Genomic DNA, 15,983 nt, shown 5'->3' on the forward strand with positions numbered 1-15,983 from the left:
TGCCGATAGCTGTCAACTCCAGAATTATATCAGTTGTTTGTTGGATGGGCAGAGAGGTGGCAAATGGAATTCAAGATGGAAAACTGTGAGAAAATGCAACTGGGAAGGGCAAACAATGCAACGGGATATAAAGGGAAAAATATTGAGAGGGGTTGAGGAAGTGAGAAACCTTGGAGTACATGTCCACAGGTTTCTGAAGGTGGCAGGACAGGTGGACACCGTGGTAAAGAAAGCACATTGGGCGATTGAATACAAAGGTAGGGGTGCAGTGATGGAACTTTATAAAATGCTGGTCAGGCAACAGCTGGAGTTTTGTGTTCTGATCACTACGTTACAGGAAAGACATAATTGCTGTGGAGAGAATGCAGAGGCGATTTACAAGAATCTTGCCGAGGTTTAAAAAATTGCAACTATGAGGAGAGTTTAGATAGGCTCGGATTGTTTCCTTAATGGGCTAAATGGCCTCTTTCTGCACCATAACTTTCCTGTGGTTCTGTAGACTGCAGCAGTTCAGGGAGAAGGCTCACCACCCCCACTTGACACCAATGAGGAAAAGACAACAAATGCTAAATCTTCCCAATGTCACCCACAACCTGACAGCGAACATATAAAAATGAAAGAATTGGGATGATCAAATGCTCTGAGGGAGAGTAGTCCAAGGCTTCTGGGATAGAGTTAGTGGTTGGTCACGTATGTCTGTGAAGAGCAGCAGATCAGCATTAAATAATGACTTCGGAGAGATGAGTTAATTGTCTGCAATTGGGTTCCTTGACTATTTATCCAAAACGTGCAACTGAAGATTTATTGACTTGGGTGGAGCTCATGATAACTTTGATTGCACATGATTTGCATAAAGAACAGGCTTGATATATTTAGCACATTTTTTCTCTCATATTTCATTGCAGCTTTAAAATCTGGAAATAAGTCACTTCCTGTTTATAACAAAATGGCAACTCCACATCAAGTTAAAAACATGTCCAAGTTGTTCGACTCAGCATGAAACGATCCGTAACTTGTACATGATTTTTGACACACCAGAGAATACTGCGAAGGGCAGTTTTAATTTTTATGTAGTGTTCTGCCAAAAGTCCAAACTGAGAGTGCTTAATTAATCTGCGATTAATTGCGCACAGTGCATGCAGAGAGGTTCCCAGTCTTGTCTCGTCCTGTTACTAGAAAAGTGGCAAAGCTGACACTGTTTTATGTCAAATGATCAACTCATCATATGGTTTAGCAGATTGCCGGCAGTCAGTCATTAATACTGTGAAGTTTTACTCACACAATATGTTGTGCCCACAAAATGTTTAGACTTCATGCAACACAAATCTATACCAGTAAAATGTGTGCTGTTATCTCACCAGCAGGAAGACATTCTTGTTCTCAACTGAATGTGTGTTGTTGTACAAAAAATTGTACTCTTGGCCTTTCAGTCGTTGCAGCCTAAAATCATTCCCGTGACCAACAAAAGGCTGTTGGGACAGGCAAAGAATTTATTTTCGCCTGAATTAGTGTGCTTTTTTGCACGAATAGCATTTGCATTTATTGTGATGAATGTAAGAACTTGGTAGATGTGTTGTATTTTGCATCTGGTGCAGTAAGGTTTTTAAAAGACTGGGGTAAGGTATACATTTGTTGCAGTAATATTATTAAAGAGCCTTAGTTAAGGCACCCAGACTGTGTGTCTGCCAAAGCTGTAATTAAGAAGTTGTAAAAGATGCGGGCATGATTGATTCGAACCATTTGCTTGTTTACATGTAGCGGACTAACGGGATGTTGTTATGATCGCTGGAAATTCCCTGGATAATAGATAATTTATGAGAGGTTGTATTTAGTCCAAGCTAAGCAGGTCATGTGACATCTTAGTGGGATACAGCGATGGAATTAATACGAGGAGCAAAGCTACTGTCTGTAGTTTTTGGCAGTTTGCCACAGGATTTGAATTTGACAAGACAGAATGATTTTAGATTGGATGGCAGGTTTGCCAAATGCTGTTTGGTTGAGCAGGAATGTACTGATTCTGCTCCTGAAAGGGTCTCTCTCTCTCCAAAGGTCTAACTAACTAAGCAAGTAATCTGTTTGTTAACTTTATTAATAAGTGGCATTTGAACTGCATTGGATTGCTGAATTGGAGTGAGGAGCAGGTATAGATAGTAAGTTGAAGTTGTTCCTTCTGTTTAAAAACTGCTTAACTGATAATTGCAAAGCTATTTCTTTGATGTTAATGTTGTTAATTCAGGGTTTAAATTAAAGTTTGTTTTAACATAAAAGATACCTATTGGTCAGATCAGTGACTCCTGGGGTGAAACATCCTTTCATTACAGTTTTACACATTTAAAATAATTGTTTGGGTTTCTTGTGCGGTGTCCTCACAAATGCTGGGGTCTGGACCGTTATCCTAACAGTACTGTGTATGAACAAGATGCAAAAAAAGAAACAGACATCCCAAGTTTGACTTTTAAAAATGAATGTGCAAACTCTAATGTGCACAGTGAACACGTGTATGCTGTACATGTCGCTACCAGACATGCATCAGCAAGATTCCTGTCCATAGGTCGATAGGTGTACACAGTTGTTTCCTTGGCCGGGATGCTTTGTTCGGCTGTCTAAGTTTTCCCACGATCAGAGGATCACAGCAAGTTCAAGCTGCCGCTGAGCGCGTTGGCGAGGAGCGATTCACAGTACGTAAAATGGCTAACTGGATGTGTAAATATAAATGTATTTGCTGAGGTCGGGATTAGGTTCGAGAGGCTGACAAGCTGGAGCATCTATTAAATGAAATTAAATTAAATAAGATTATGACGGGAATAGATAGGATAGATGCGGGCAGGTTGTTTCCACTGACGGGTGAAAGCAGAACTAGGGGGCATAGCTACAAAATAAGGGGAAGTAGATTTAGGACTGAGTTTAGGAGGAACTTCTTCACCCAAAGGGTTGTGAATCTATGGAATTCCTTGCCCAGTGAAGCAGTTGAGTCTCCTTCATTAAATATTTTTAAGGTAAAGGCAGATAGTTTTTTGAAGAATAAAGGGATTAAGGGTTATGGTGTTCGGGCCGGAAAGTGGAGCTGAGTCCACAAAAGATCAGCCATGATCTAATTGAATGGTGGAGCAGGCTCGAGGGGCCAGATGGCCTACTCCTGCTCCTTGTTCTTATGTTCTTATATCTGCCAGATGATGGCACACCTGGCACCACGGGTGTAAGGGGGAGGACATTTGGTCCTAATGGCAGTCAAGGTGACGGTTGCCCTGAATGTCTGTGCCACGGGCTCCTTCCAGGTGCTGAGTGAGGACCTGTCCAGGGTCTCACAGACCTCGGTGCACAGATACATCCTCGCTGTCACGTCGGCCTCTCTGCCCAGGCCGCTAAATACATCCCACCAGGATGCCTGGGCAGTGGGGTTCACCACCATCACCGACATGTGCCGGGTCCAGGGGGTGATCGACGGGATGCATGTCTCCCTACAAGCACCTGCAGATGACATGCCACTCGACACAAACCAAAAGGGTTCCACTTGATGAATGTGCTGCTGGAGTGTGACCATGAGCTGCGCATCATACGTGTCTGCGTCCGATACCCAGAAGGTGTGCATGACGGCTTCATCCTGGTACACTCGATGATTCCTGGCATGTTCAAGACGCACATGCAACAACCAGGAGCATGCTTGCTTTCTCAGCATTGTCCATTTTTCCCTTCATTCTCTGCAAGTGTCCATTTTATAATCGGGACGTGGCCACCCTAGGTGGCTACACCTGTTTATAAAGACTTGCAACAAATCACGGCCACATGGCTCCCGGATGTTAAGCAGATTCAAATTGATTAAGATTGCCTTTTTGTATATCCTTGTCGGTGTGGGGCAGGTAGCGTGCTGCAGTTGGCAGCAGGGGAGCAGAGAATGGCAGTGGGTCTGCCGCCTGGCACAGAGCCCGTGCTCCATTCTCCAGCCGATCGGGATTGCCGATCTCAGCAGCACGAATGGAGAATTCCGGTCCATACCACCATATTCTTCTTTTGGAAAACAAAGCGAGGTTGTGAAAGGATCAGCAGTCTGACAGGTCACAACATTAATAGCCTGTCAGACCATATTCATCCCAGTACTTGACGGTTAGTCCTAAATGGCAGGAGGGTTCTATTAGTTTTCACAAACCATACTATGAGGTTGGGGTACAGGCACGAGTACTCGATTGGCTATCAGTGCCGAATTTAGAATCTCCACTCACTGGGAGTTCTGACTCAAAGTCCGAAATTCTACCACAGCAGCAAAGTATTTCTACACCTTTCCCTCAATCCTTTGAAGCTGGGGACAGTGAACATTTCAAAAGTAAGATTAATAGATTTCTGTTAGGAAAGGGTTTTCAGAGATATGGAATGAAGCAGGGTTCATGGAAATAAGGTCGCCCAAAATCTGATTAAATAGTGGAACAGGCAGTTCCACTATTTAAAGTCGAAGGCTAAATATTTGATTATATTCTGAAGCTTATTCAGCAAGGAAGGTGATCCAGGTGAATTTAAGGAAACAGGAGAGGAACATCAAGGGAGGGAGGGAAGGAACGAAGGCTGGTGTAGATATTTTTGTTCAAGCCCTGGAATGGAACTTGAATTCAGAACCTTGTGACTCAGAGGCAGGAATGGTACCACTGAGCCAAAGCTGACACGAACGCTTGTTTACAATATACCTTTTTCCTTTGTGAGAAATAAGTATGGACTCATGATTGCTTTTACACAAGATGTGACAACGAGACTGTCAGTATTTTAAAAAATAAATTTAGAGTACCCAATTCACTTTTTCCAATTAAGGAGCAATTTAGCGTGCCTACCCTGCACATCTTTGGGTTGTGGGGGTGAAACCCACACAAACATGGGGAGAATGTGCAAACTCCACACGGACCGTGGCCCAGAGCCGGGATCGAACCTGAGACCTGGACGCCGTGAGGCAGAAGTGCTAACCACTGTGTGATGTGCCATCAATTGTACGAGAGGCGAGTGCTTTACAAAAGTCAGGCTTTAATAAACTAGAAATCAGCTCTGCAATCGTCTACAATGGAATGGACGATCGCCGGGCATTTGTCTATTTATACCTCGGTAATGGAGGCGTGGTTAACTCAGCCTCTCGGCCAATCGGTCGAGAGGCACATGACCGACCAGGGCCAATGGTAAGCCGGTGTTCTGCCCCAATGGCAGACAGGTATGCAAATCATATCATCACGTTCACCCCTTGCGGAGAAGGAAGCCGGAGGGGGGGGTATGAACGAGAGCCGGGGTGGGGTGGGGGGTGGGGGGGGGGAGAGACCTGATGATATGAGTAGCAGCCGGGAGTATAAAATTTTCCTTCCTTTCTCTTAACGAATTTGGGTGCTTCCCACTGGCCCAGACAAGAAGCGGTATGTACACAAAAGTCCATGGAGCTGTCGAAATTTAGAACGATTCGATCAGTCTTTTTGTGGCCCGTGACGTTCTGGCAGACCGCCGCAGTGGAGGAGTTGACGTCGGGTCGGCCGATGGTGGTGGTTCCGCTGACGTCCTGGAGTCCGGGAGCGATGATCCTTGAACAGTCTCCGTCACCCGAGCTGGCTGTGGAGACGCCATGGATGGGGAAGGGGGAACCTGAGTGGGGTGCTGGGGGGAAAAAATCAGAGGGGGGGTCGGGGGGGGGAAGGCCGCACGCCGGCGGGTGCCAGGTCCAGGAGGGAGACCGTGTCCTGTCGACTGTCGGGGTACTCCACATACGCGTACTGCGGGTTAGCGTGGAGTAACTGGACTTGTTCCACTAACGGGTCGGACTTGTGCACCCGCACATGCTTCCGGAGCAAGATGGGTCCGGGGCCGGCCAGCCATGTCGGGAGAGGGGATCCGGAGGACGACTTCCTGGGGAAAACAAGAAGACGTTCATGAGGTGTCTGATTAGTTGTGGTACAGAGGAGTGAGCGGATAGAATGTAGGGCATCGGGGATAACCTCTTGCCATCGGGAAATAGGGAGATCTCTGGACCGGAGGGCCAGTAGTATGGTCTTCCAGATGGTACCATTCTCCCGCTCGACCTGCTCGTTACCCCGAGGGTTATAGCTGGTCGTCCTGCTAGAGGCAATGCCCCTGTCGAGCAGGAATTGATGCAGCTCGTCGCTCATAAAGGAGGACTCCCGATCGCTGTGAATGTACGTGGGGTAGCCGAACAGGGAGAAGACGTAGAGGAGTGCCTTAATGACGGTCGATGTGGTCATGTCTGGGCAGGGAATGGCGAAGGGGAAGCGGGAGAATTCGTCAATTACCACCAGGAAGTAAATGTTGCGGTTGTTAGAGGGAAGGGGCCCCTTGAAGTCAATGTTGAGACGTTCAAAGGGGCGGGATGCTTTGATCAGGTGTGCGCGCTCGGGGTGGTAGAAGTGCGGTTTGCACTCAGCGCAGATGTGGCAGTCTCGGGTTACTGACCTGACTTCCGCGATGGAGAAAGGCAGGTTGCGGGCCTTAATGAAATGGTAGAGGCGGGTCACCCCTGGATGGCAGAGGTCCGCGTGGAGGGAGCGGAGGCGGTCCATCTGCGCGCTGGCGCAGGTACCGCGGGACAGGGCATCAGGAGGCTCATTGAGCTTCCCAGGACGATACAAGATATCACAGTTGTACGTGGACAATTCGATCCGCCACCGTAAAATCTTGTCATTTTTGATCTTGCCCCTCTGTGCATTATCAAACATGAAGGCTACTGACCGTTGGTCTGTGAGGAGGGTAAACCTCCTGCCGGCCAAATAGTGCCTCCAATGTCGCACCGCTTCGACTATGGCCTGGGCTTCCTTTTCCACAGAGGGGTGGCGGAGTTCGGAAGCCTGGAGAGTTCTGGAGAAGAAGGCCACGGATTTGCCCGCTTGGTTCAGGGTGGCCGCCAGAGCAACTTCTGATGCGTGACTCTCGACCTGGAAGGGGAGGGACTCGTCGATGGCGCGCATCGTGGCCTTTGCGATGTCCGCTTTGATGCGGCTAAAGGCCTGGGAGGCCTCTGTCGACGGCGGGAAGGTCGTGGTTTGAATGAGGGGACGGGCCTTGTCCGCGTAGTTGGGAACCCATTGGGCGTAGTATGCGAAGAACCCCAGGCAGCGTTTGAGGGATTTGGGGGTATTGGGGAGAGGGAGTTCCATCAGGGGTTGCATGCGTTCGGGGTCGGGGCCTATCACTCCTTTCCGCACTACGTAGCCGAGGATGGCTAGACGGTCGGTGCTAAACACGTACTTATCCTTACTGTATGTGAGGTTAAGGAGTGTAGCGGTCCGGAGGAATTGCTGGAGGTTGGTGTCATGGTCCTGCTGGTCGTGGCCGCAGATGGTGACATTATCAAGATACGGGAAGGTAGCCTGTAAACCGTAACTGTCGACCATTCGGTCCATCTCCCGTTGGAAGACCGAGACCCCATTTGTGACACCAAATGGAACCCTAAGGAAGTGGTAGAGGCGTCCATCAGCCTCGAACGCAGTGTACTTGCGGTCACTCGCGCGGATGGGGAGCTGGTGATAAGCGGACTTAAGGTCCACAGTGGAGAAGGCCTTGTATTTTGCGATCTCGTTTACCATGGTGGAAATACGGGGGAGGGGATACGCGTCCAGTTGCGTAAACCGGTTGATGGTCTGGCTATAGTCGATGACCATCCGGTTTTTCTCCCCAGTCCGGACCACCAGCACTTGGGCTCGCCAGGGACTGTTGCTGGCCTCGATGACCCCTTCCGTCAGCAACCTCTGGATCTCGGACCTGATGAAGGACCGGTCCTGAGCGCTGTACCGTCTGCTCCGTGTCACGACGGGTTTGCAATCGGGATGAGATTAGCAAACAAGGAGGGGGGGTCCACTTTGAGGGACGCGAGGCTGCAGACAGTGAGGGGGGTATAGGGCCGCCGAATTGGAAGGTCAAGCTCTGCAGGTTGCACTGGAAGTCCAGTCCTAGGAGTGCCGGTGCGCAAAGGTCGGGGAGGACAAGGAATTTATAATTTTAAAAAACCTTCCCGTGGACCGTGAGGTCCGCGATGCAGCACCTGGTGATGTGGACGGAGTGCGAACCTGATGCTAACCCGATTTTGTGTGTTACCGGATGGACAGGGAGCGCGCAGCATCTTACCGTGTCAGGGTGAACAAAGCTTTCCATGCTCCCGGAGTCCAGCAGGCAGCCCGTCTCGTGGCCGTTGAGGTGGATCAGCGTTGTCGTTTTGGCGAGCGTGCGTGGACGTGACTGGTCGAGCTGAATGGCCGCGAGCCGTGGAGAAAATCCGTGTCCGTCGTCGCCGTCCGAGTCGATGTTAGAAGAACCTTGCGTGCCAGTCCCGGAAGGTGGTGGCCAGGATCCGCACGTGGAGTCGGGATCCCAAGATAGCGGCACCCAGGAGCCGCACGTGGAGTCGGCGCCCCAAGATGGCGGCGCCCGTGGGGCCCTCGTGGTCGGTGGGGGCGGGGCTAGCGGTGCCGGCGAGCCGAGTGGAGCGGCTGTGAGTGGGGGAGGTGAGGCGCGCAGGCCAGGCGCGGGGGGCGGGGGGGGGGGAAACGCGCGCGGCGGGCAGGCAGGAACCGGGAGGGCCCGGAGAGGCGCGCAGGTCGGGCGCCGGGGCCCGGGGGTGGGGGGGGGGGGGGGGGGGGAGGACTCGCACGGCGGGCAGGCAGAGACCGGGAGGGCCCGGAGAGACGCGCTGGTCGGCCGCCGGGGCGCGAGCTGGGAGGAGCTCGGTGCGCTGGAGCGGCCCCGGGGGAGAGAAAGAGGCGAGCAGGCCAGGCGCGGGGGCCTGGGGGGGGGGGGAAGAGTGTTGCGCGGTGGCTAGGAGGGGACCAGGAGTGCCCGGAGGAGAGAGAGAGGCGAGCAGGCCAGGCACGGGGGCCTGGGGGCGGGTGGGGGGGGGGGAAGAGTGTTGCACGGTGGCTAGGAGGGGACCAGGAGTGCCCGGAGGAGAGAGAGAGGCGAGCAGGCCAGGCGCGGGGGTCTGGGGGCGGGGGGGAGAGTGTTGCGCGGTGGCTAGGAGGGGACCAGGAGTGCCTGGAGGAGAGAGAGAGGCGAGCAGGCCAGGCGCGGGGGCCTGGGGGCGGGGGGGGGGGGAGAGTGTTGCGCGGTGGCTAGGAGGGAACCAGGAGTGCCCGGAGGAGAGAGAGAGGCGAGCAGGCCAGGCGCGGGGGCCTGGGGGCGGGGGGGGGGAGAGTGTTGCGCGGTGGCTAGGAGGGGACCAGGAGTGCCCGGAGGAGAGAGAGAGGCGAGCAGGCCAGGCGCGGGGGCCTGGGGTTGGGGGGGGAGAGCGTTGCGTGGCGTCCAGAAGCGCCGCAGCCACCGTTTTGGCCTGGCAGACCGTGGAGTAGTGGCCCTTCTTCCCGCAGCTCTTACAGAGGGCGGAGCGGGCTGGGCAGCGCGGGCGAGGGTGTTTTGCGAACCCGCAAAAGTAGCAGCGGGGCCCCGCGGACTTGTCGGGGCGTCCCGCGGCACAGGCCTGAGGGAGGTCGGGAGCGGCGGGTGGCGGTTGGGAAGCGTGCCAGGAGGCCTGGCTGGGGTCATAGGCGCGGGCGTTTTGATCAGCGACCTCCAGAGAGGAGGAGAGGGTCAGTGTCTCAGTTAAGCTGAGGTCGTCTCTCTCCAGCATCCGCTGGCGGATAGTGGGGGACTGCATCCCAGCCACGTAAGCGTCTCTGATCAGTAGTTCCATATGCTCCGTAGCTGAGACTGCGACGCAGGAGCAATTCCTCCCCAGGGTATGGAGGGCCCGGTAAAATTGGTTGAGTGACTCACCGGGGAGCTGCCGTCTGGTGGCCAGCAGATGTCGGGCGAATACCCTGTTGACTGGTTTGATGAATTGTCCCTTTAGCTTTAGTATAGCTTCGTCATAAGTCGTTTCTTCTTTGATTATTGCGTAGACGTCGATACCCACGCTGGAGTGGAGGACGTGCAGCTTCTGTGCCCCGGAGGGGGGGTGGTTGTAGATGCCAGGAACCCTTCAAGGCATGTCAGCCAGAGTTGGAAAAGTTCTGCAGAGTTCGGAGTTTGCGGGCTGATGCGGAGGCATTCGGGCTTGATGCGGAACTCCATCTTCAAAGTCGTAGTCTATTAAATTGATGTGCCATCAATTGTACGAGAGGCGAGTGCTTTACAAAAGTCAGGCTTTAATAAACTAGAACACAGCTCTGCGATCGTCTACAATGGAATGGACGATCACCGGGTGTTTGTTTATTTATACCTCGGTAATGGAGGCGTGGTTAACTCAGCCTCTTGGCCAATCGGTCGAGAGGCACATGACCGACCAGGGCCAATGGTAAGCCGGTGTTCTGCCCCAATGGCAGACAGGTATGCAAATCATATCATCACACTGTGCTGCCCAAGAGACTGAGTTAGTATGCTGTATTCTGGGATCGAGGACAAAACTCTGCCCAGAATGATGCAATTAAAATGCGCTGCTCCTAACTGCAGAGATTCTGTGTAAAATAAGTTCAGATATTCTTGTTGAAATTTAAATGTATCTGCAGCACAAATTGCCAATCTATCAGTCAAACCAATGGTTAAAATGGTTAGTGTGAAAAAAGTTTTTTTATTGTTACTTAGAAAATTGGGGAGTGTTCTTTTGGGTTTCGGGCTGAATAAGATTTTCTATATTTTACAAGTTTCTTGGGAGAATCCTACATAACCGATTACATCAACCCTAATCCTGATGCTTGAGCACTGCCGCAGAGCAAGCATGGGGGTAATGCATTTGGGATGTTTGCCTGCACCGTCAGACAACATCCTCTTGAATAGATCAGGAGTTGTGTGATGTGTAATTTGCTCGAGGATTAATAACCCCAGCCTGGATGGCTTGGTGCTAAATTGGCAACATTTCAAATCTCTGGCATTAACTCTTGCTTTGAGGAGCACCAAAATATAATATTTTCCAAGTTGATTTTATCACAACAAGGTTTTCTAAAAAAACCTTGCAATTCCAAGTTGTTTGCATCCTCAAAGGTTTGTAAATGTTCTTGATTCATTTCAAGGTAATGAAGTGGCATTTCACAGTCTAAGATGGTGTGGTTAATTGGAGATTTATTCAGTGCTTCTATATGACCAATTATATTGGATTACTCATGGTAATTATGATGGATCAACTGATAATGAGACATGAAAACGACCATAAAGAATGACATTGCAGACTGAATGGCTAAATGCCTGATCAGGTGGTAGCTGACCGTGTCTTTGGGCAGAACCTAATTGAACTTGGGTCATGTTTTGCAATTCCACCTGCTGCTGAAAGAATAATGGGTTTACATTCATTGCTGCTTGCTGCATTTTCAACAGATTTATTTCACCTGAATCAATGTCTCACTCAACAACCTTGGGGAAAAAAAAATACATCTTTCTCTTCCACACACAGGTGGAGAGTGAACAAAAGAAAGGTGATGTGATTAAGAAAGCCTTTGAATGTTCAGAACTACTAGGAACATGGAGAAGAGAATCAGAGAAAGAAAGAAATGTACTGATGTTGCACTCGCACTCAATACATTCCTTGCTTTTCAGCTTGAAGGCTTGCCAAGTGCAAGATAGACATTTTATCACTGGGTGAAAGGAAGGAAGAGATGACATGATCCGATTTGAATCACAAGTTCCTTGACTGTTCCTGAAACCTGATTTAAATGCACCCTCCACGTTTTTGTTTCTGTTGATTGGACATGCCACTGAATTTCAATAGTTTTGGCAAAATGTTGGTTGTCAATCATGGTTGGAGACCCAGTTAAACACGAACAGGTAAATGCACAACTTTGGGTGTTTGCAGACCTCAATTTAAAATATTGAAACAAAAATAAAAATCTCAACCAAAGAAGGACCATTTGTTTTCAAAAAAAAAATTGTCATAACCAGAATGAATGTCCTTCAGATCTTTGCAAACAGAAAAACATTGTAAGCTCCTTAATTTCAGGAATATATTCTTTTGGACAAACAGCAGCAGATTTGGCACCTGATCAGAGGGAACTTTGCAGAACCGCTTTATAAAGCATTGTCAGACTGATCCTGGGAGAAAATGAGATGATCCGTCAGAAAACCAACATATTTATTTCTCCATCTTCTGGAGAATTTAGATATTGAATTTTGACTGGTACAGGTTGAGAGAGAGTGAAATTATGGGTTAAGCTGGCAACCTGGACTGCAAATTCACAGGCTTTATTTGTAACCGGAGCATAGGATTCCCTGTGCCGCCCCCCCCCCCCCCCCCCCCCCAGCTGCGTCTCTTGGTGGCGTGCCTTTCACTGGCGGTGGGATTCTATCTTCCCGCCGCTTGTCAGTAGGATTCCCTTTGTAAATTCCCCCGTTGCCAGGAAACCCACTGCAGTGGGGTGGGGGGGGGGGGGGGGGGGGGGGGGTGCTCTGCCGATGGGAAAAGTGAATCGCTGTGATTGGAGAAGTCTGGCAGTCATGTCCGCAAATAACGCCTGTGAGTGAACTGCAAAATACAAATACCCAAATGCCAGCACCCATTGATTTTCTGATTTTTAGCTGCAAGGAAAAGCTTGGTTTGGAATTATATTTTAAAACAAAAACTCTGCTTATTGATTATGTGAGATTTTCTGCGCATCCCGCCGTGTGTTTTCAGCAGCGGAGGCAGCCAGCCAGCGGGATCTTCTGGTCTCGCAGTTGTCAATGGGATTTCCCGTTAAATTCGCCCCTTGTCGCCGGGAAACCGGAGGCGGTGGGGCAGGAAGATCCCGCCGGCGTGAACAGACTGTAAATTCCAGCAGTGTGGTCCTGCCAGAGCGGAATTGCACCTGATTGCGTTCGCATGAGGAAGCGATTCCTCATCCTACGCCATTAAATTTATGCATGCCGAGTATTGTGAGGGATTCACTTGGCAATTCCGCTATTGGGCCACCATTTAGAACGGAAAGTCCAATAGTGAAGTCCTGCAGCTGCCATAGCAGTAGTAATTCTCACCCATGTCATTCCCGGAGAGGAGAATCAAGTGCGCCCGGGGAAGATGGTGCCCTGCCTGCGAAGTAGATGCAAATGGGTCATCAAGATCCATTTCCCGCTGGTGTGGACCTTGATCCTAATCCTAATACAGCAGGGATCTGGAGCATTGGGTGACGTCCCATTTTCTTCACTACTCTGTTAACTGCGGCACGAGATGGAGAATTTCCATGATCCATTCTGATAGCTTTCAAAGTTGCATGGTTGTGCGATAGCGATTTATGGTTTGTTGGCGCATAGTAATGCTTCTAACTGTGTCCACCACATTTATCTAACAGGACAAGAACTACGTGTTAATAATGGTGGATCCTGATGCCCCGAGCAAGGAAAATCCTAAATACCGTTTCTGGAGACATTGGTTGGTGACCAACATCCTTGTAAGTGGTGTCTGATCATAACGCATTCACAATGCAGAGTTCCATGTTTTTAAAAATTGCTTTGAGATCTGTTTTTGTAATTGTGCTTTAACTAAACTGTTTACAGCAGCTTGATGTCTCCATTAGTGGAGTACAGCTGTCCCAACCAGCAGCCACAATTTCTTATCTCCGTGTTCCCCGTTCCGTATGATGCATTTAGCTCATGTAAAACAAGTGAGATCTCCTTCAACGTTCCTGTTAATGAACCTGATAGAAATAATGGTTGTTAATATTCTCATAATCAGGTGATTATACTAAGATGCTCTTCGGCAAGGCATCACAGCTGTGATTTTAATTCTGGAAAGGGAAGGACATTTATTTATATAGCGAATGCAAAGTCCCTAAGCCAAGCAATTTCTTTCGGGGTGCTGTGTTTAGTGTGGATAGGCCTTTGCGATGTCTGTGTGTTGGACATTCATCTATGATGTGGTGCATAGTTTGTTCTGTCCCAGGGACACTCAGGCACACACTAATTAGCCATGAACTCTGAATTTTCAATTATTCAACAGTATTCCGATGCTTTTAGTCACCTGGGGGGAGGGCCTGTGCCAGCTTCAGAAGGAGACTACTGTGCCAAATGGTGTTGTAGGCAGATGTGAGGTCAAGGTTCACAGTACCCGCTTTCACGTTTTTTTAACGTAGGCAGTGAGGCCAAATTCCTGCCTCCTGTGCTATGGTCTTGGTGTAAACCAGTTTGGTCGACAAGAAGGACGTGTGCCTTTCAGGATATGTGCTGAAGAATGTGGCGTTCAAGGATTTTATATGGACTGACAGGAGAGCGATTGGACAGTAGCTAGCTACAAGTATGGGGTCTTTTCTGGGTTTTGGTACGGCGATGACTTGCTGTCCGCCATGTCTTTGGAATGGTGTTTGAATTTATGACCATCTTGTAAACCCCGGTCAGCCAGGCAAGAGATTGGGGCTCCATGTGATTCTGGGCTGATATTGTCATATTCTGCTGCCTTATCACACTTCAAGTCTACTTCTTTAGCTCTGCAACCTCAAAGAGGGCTGGACTGATGTCTTCTCTGTTTTTCCAAGTTCCTCTCAGCTTTGGGACTTTGATGAGGATTCCTTGTGTGGATTCCTATCATGAATCTTCTTTTGTAATTTAATTTGTTGATAGGATTTTTAGATTCCTCAGGCATGCCTGGGTACTGGCGGGGATGCAACGTTAACGCTGAGTTCTGATACTGGGTTTTTGGATTTGCAAAGAAAAAATACAGCACAGGAACAGGCCCTTCGACCCTCCAACCCTTCACCGGTCATAATACCACTCTTGTCCAAAACCCTAAGCACTTCCTAGTGCCATATCTCTCCATACCCATCCTATCCATATATTTGTCAAGATGGATTTTGAACGCTGTTAATGTATTTGCTTCCACAACCTTCCCTGGCAACGCGTTCCAGGCACTCACCACCCTCTGTAAATAAAAAAAACTTGCCTCACACATCTCCTAACATTGCCCCATGGACCTTAAACCTAAGCCCCATGGTGACTGATCCCTCCACCCTGGAAATGAGTGCCTTTCCATCCACTCTGTCCATGCCCCTCATAATCTTCTAGACCTCTGTCAGGCCACCCCTCAACCTCCGTCATTCTAATGAAAACAGTCCGAGTCTATTCAGGCTCTCCACATAGCTAAGACCCTCCAGACCAGACAACATCCTGGTAAACCTCCTGTGCACCCGTGCCAAAGCCTCCACATCCTTCTGGTAGTGTGGTGACCAGAATTATGCGCAATATTCCAAGTGCCTTACCAAGGTTCTATATAATGGATTACTGAGTGACAATTGGAAATAAACAATCACTCTGTGCTGTGCAGTAGGGGGTTTAGGAATGTAATTGGTAGATCTGTTCCATGTTTCCTTCTCCTGTACTGAAATCCCTTACCTTGATGGACATGGAAAATGACAATTCATTGACTAACATATAAGTTGTAAAAGATTGATTTAACAGATTAAAATTTGCCTGTCATCAGCCTCAATTGGATTTGGAAACTGCAAGTGATTGTAGTGAGACATTGGGTAGAATCTTCCCTTAAAGGTATGCAATTTACAAGTTGCATTTGGGAGCTGGTTCCATCGTCAGGAGGTCTGTTCAGCATAACCCTTTGATCGTGCTGATGGCCTCCTTCGCACTGTTGGCCCTGATGAGGGGCCAGCAGAAGGAGTGGCAACAACAACATGACGATTCCCTCTGTGAAATGAAATGAAATGAAAATCGCTTATTGTCACGAGTAGGCTTCAATGAAGTTACTGTGAAAAGCCCCTAGTCGCCACATTCCGGTGCCTGCTCGGGGAGGCTGGTACAGGAATTGAACCGTGCTGCTGGCCTGCCTTGGTCTGCTTTAAAAGCCAGCGATTTAGCCCAGTGTGCTAAACCAGCCCCACAGTATTGTATGCAGTGGATACCATTTCGACAAGAGCAACGTGAGCAAAGATACTAGTCTTCTTAAAGTGGTAATGGCATGCCTTCTGCTTCGCACTGTAGTTTAATGTTGTCAGCTGAATAAAAGGCCTCACATGATTCGTGGCTCAGACCACCCTTTGTGAAACTGCTGTGTTCCATTTCCGGGTTCATGACAAAGCATTGAGACCGGGTGCTGGAAACGTTTCACTCCATTTTCACCATCG

At 49.3% G+C, this 15,983-nt stretch overlaps 1 protein-coding gene across 4 annotated transcripts in view; it reads left to right on the forward strand.

The window, feature by feature from the left end:
- Positions 1 to 15,983, forward strand: part of LOC119957425 (phosphatidylethanolamine-binding protein 4) — a 581,902-nt gene that overhangs the window by 136,160 nt on the left and 429,759 nt on the right. For all 4 annotated transcript variants that reach the window (XR_005458803.1, XR_005458802.1, XM_038785482.1 and 1 more), the window contains exon 4: positions 13,209 to 13,307. Coding sequence is in view for 2 of the 4 variants with exons in the window: in XM_038785482.1 (XP_038641410.1) it covers positions 13,209 to 13,307 (99 nt within the window). In the remaining 2 variants the exon portion in view is untranslated. The remainder of the gene's footprint in view (positions 1 to 13,208; positions 13,308 to 15,983) is intronic.

Source organism: Scyliorhinus canicula, chromosome 26, assembly GCF_902713615.1.
Source record: "Scyliorhinus canicula chromosome 26, sScyCan1.1, whole genome shotgun sequence".
NCBI classification, from domain to species: Eukaryota; Metazoa; Chordata; class Chondrichthyes; order Carcharhiniformes; family Scyliorhinidae; genus Scyliorhinus; species Scyliorhinus canicula.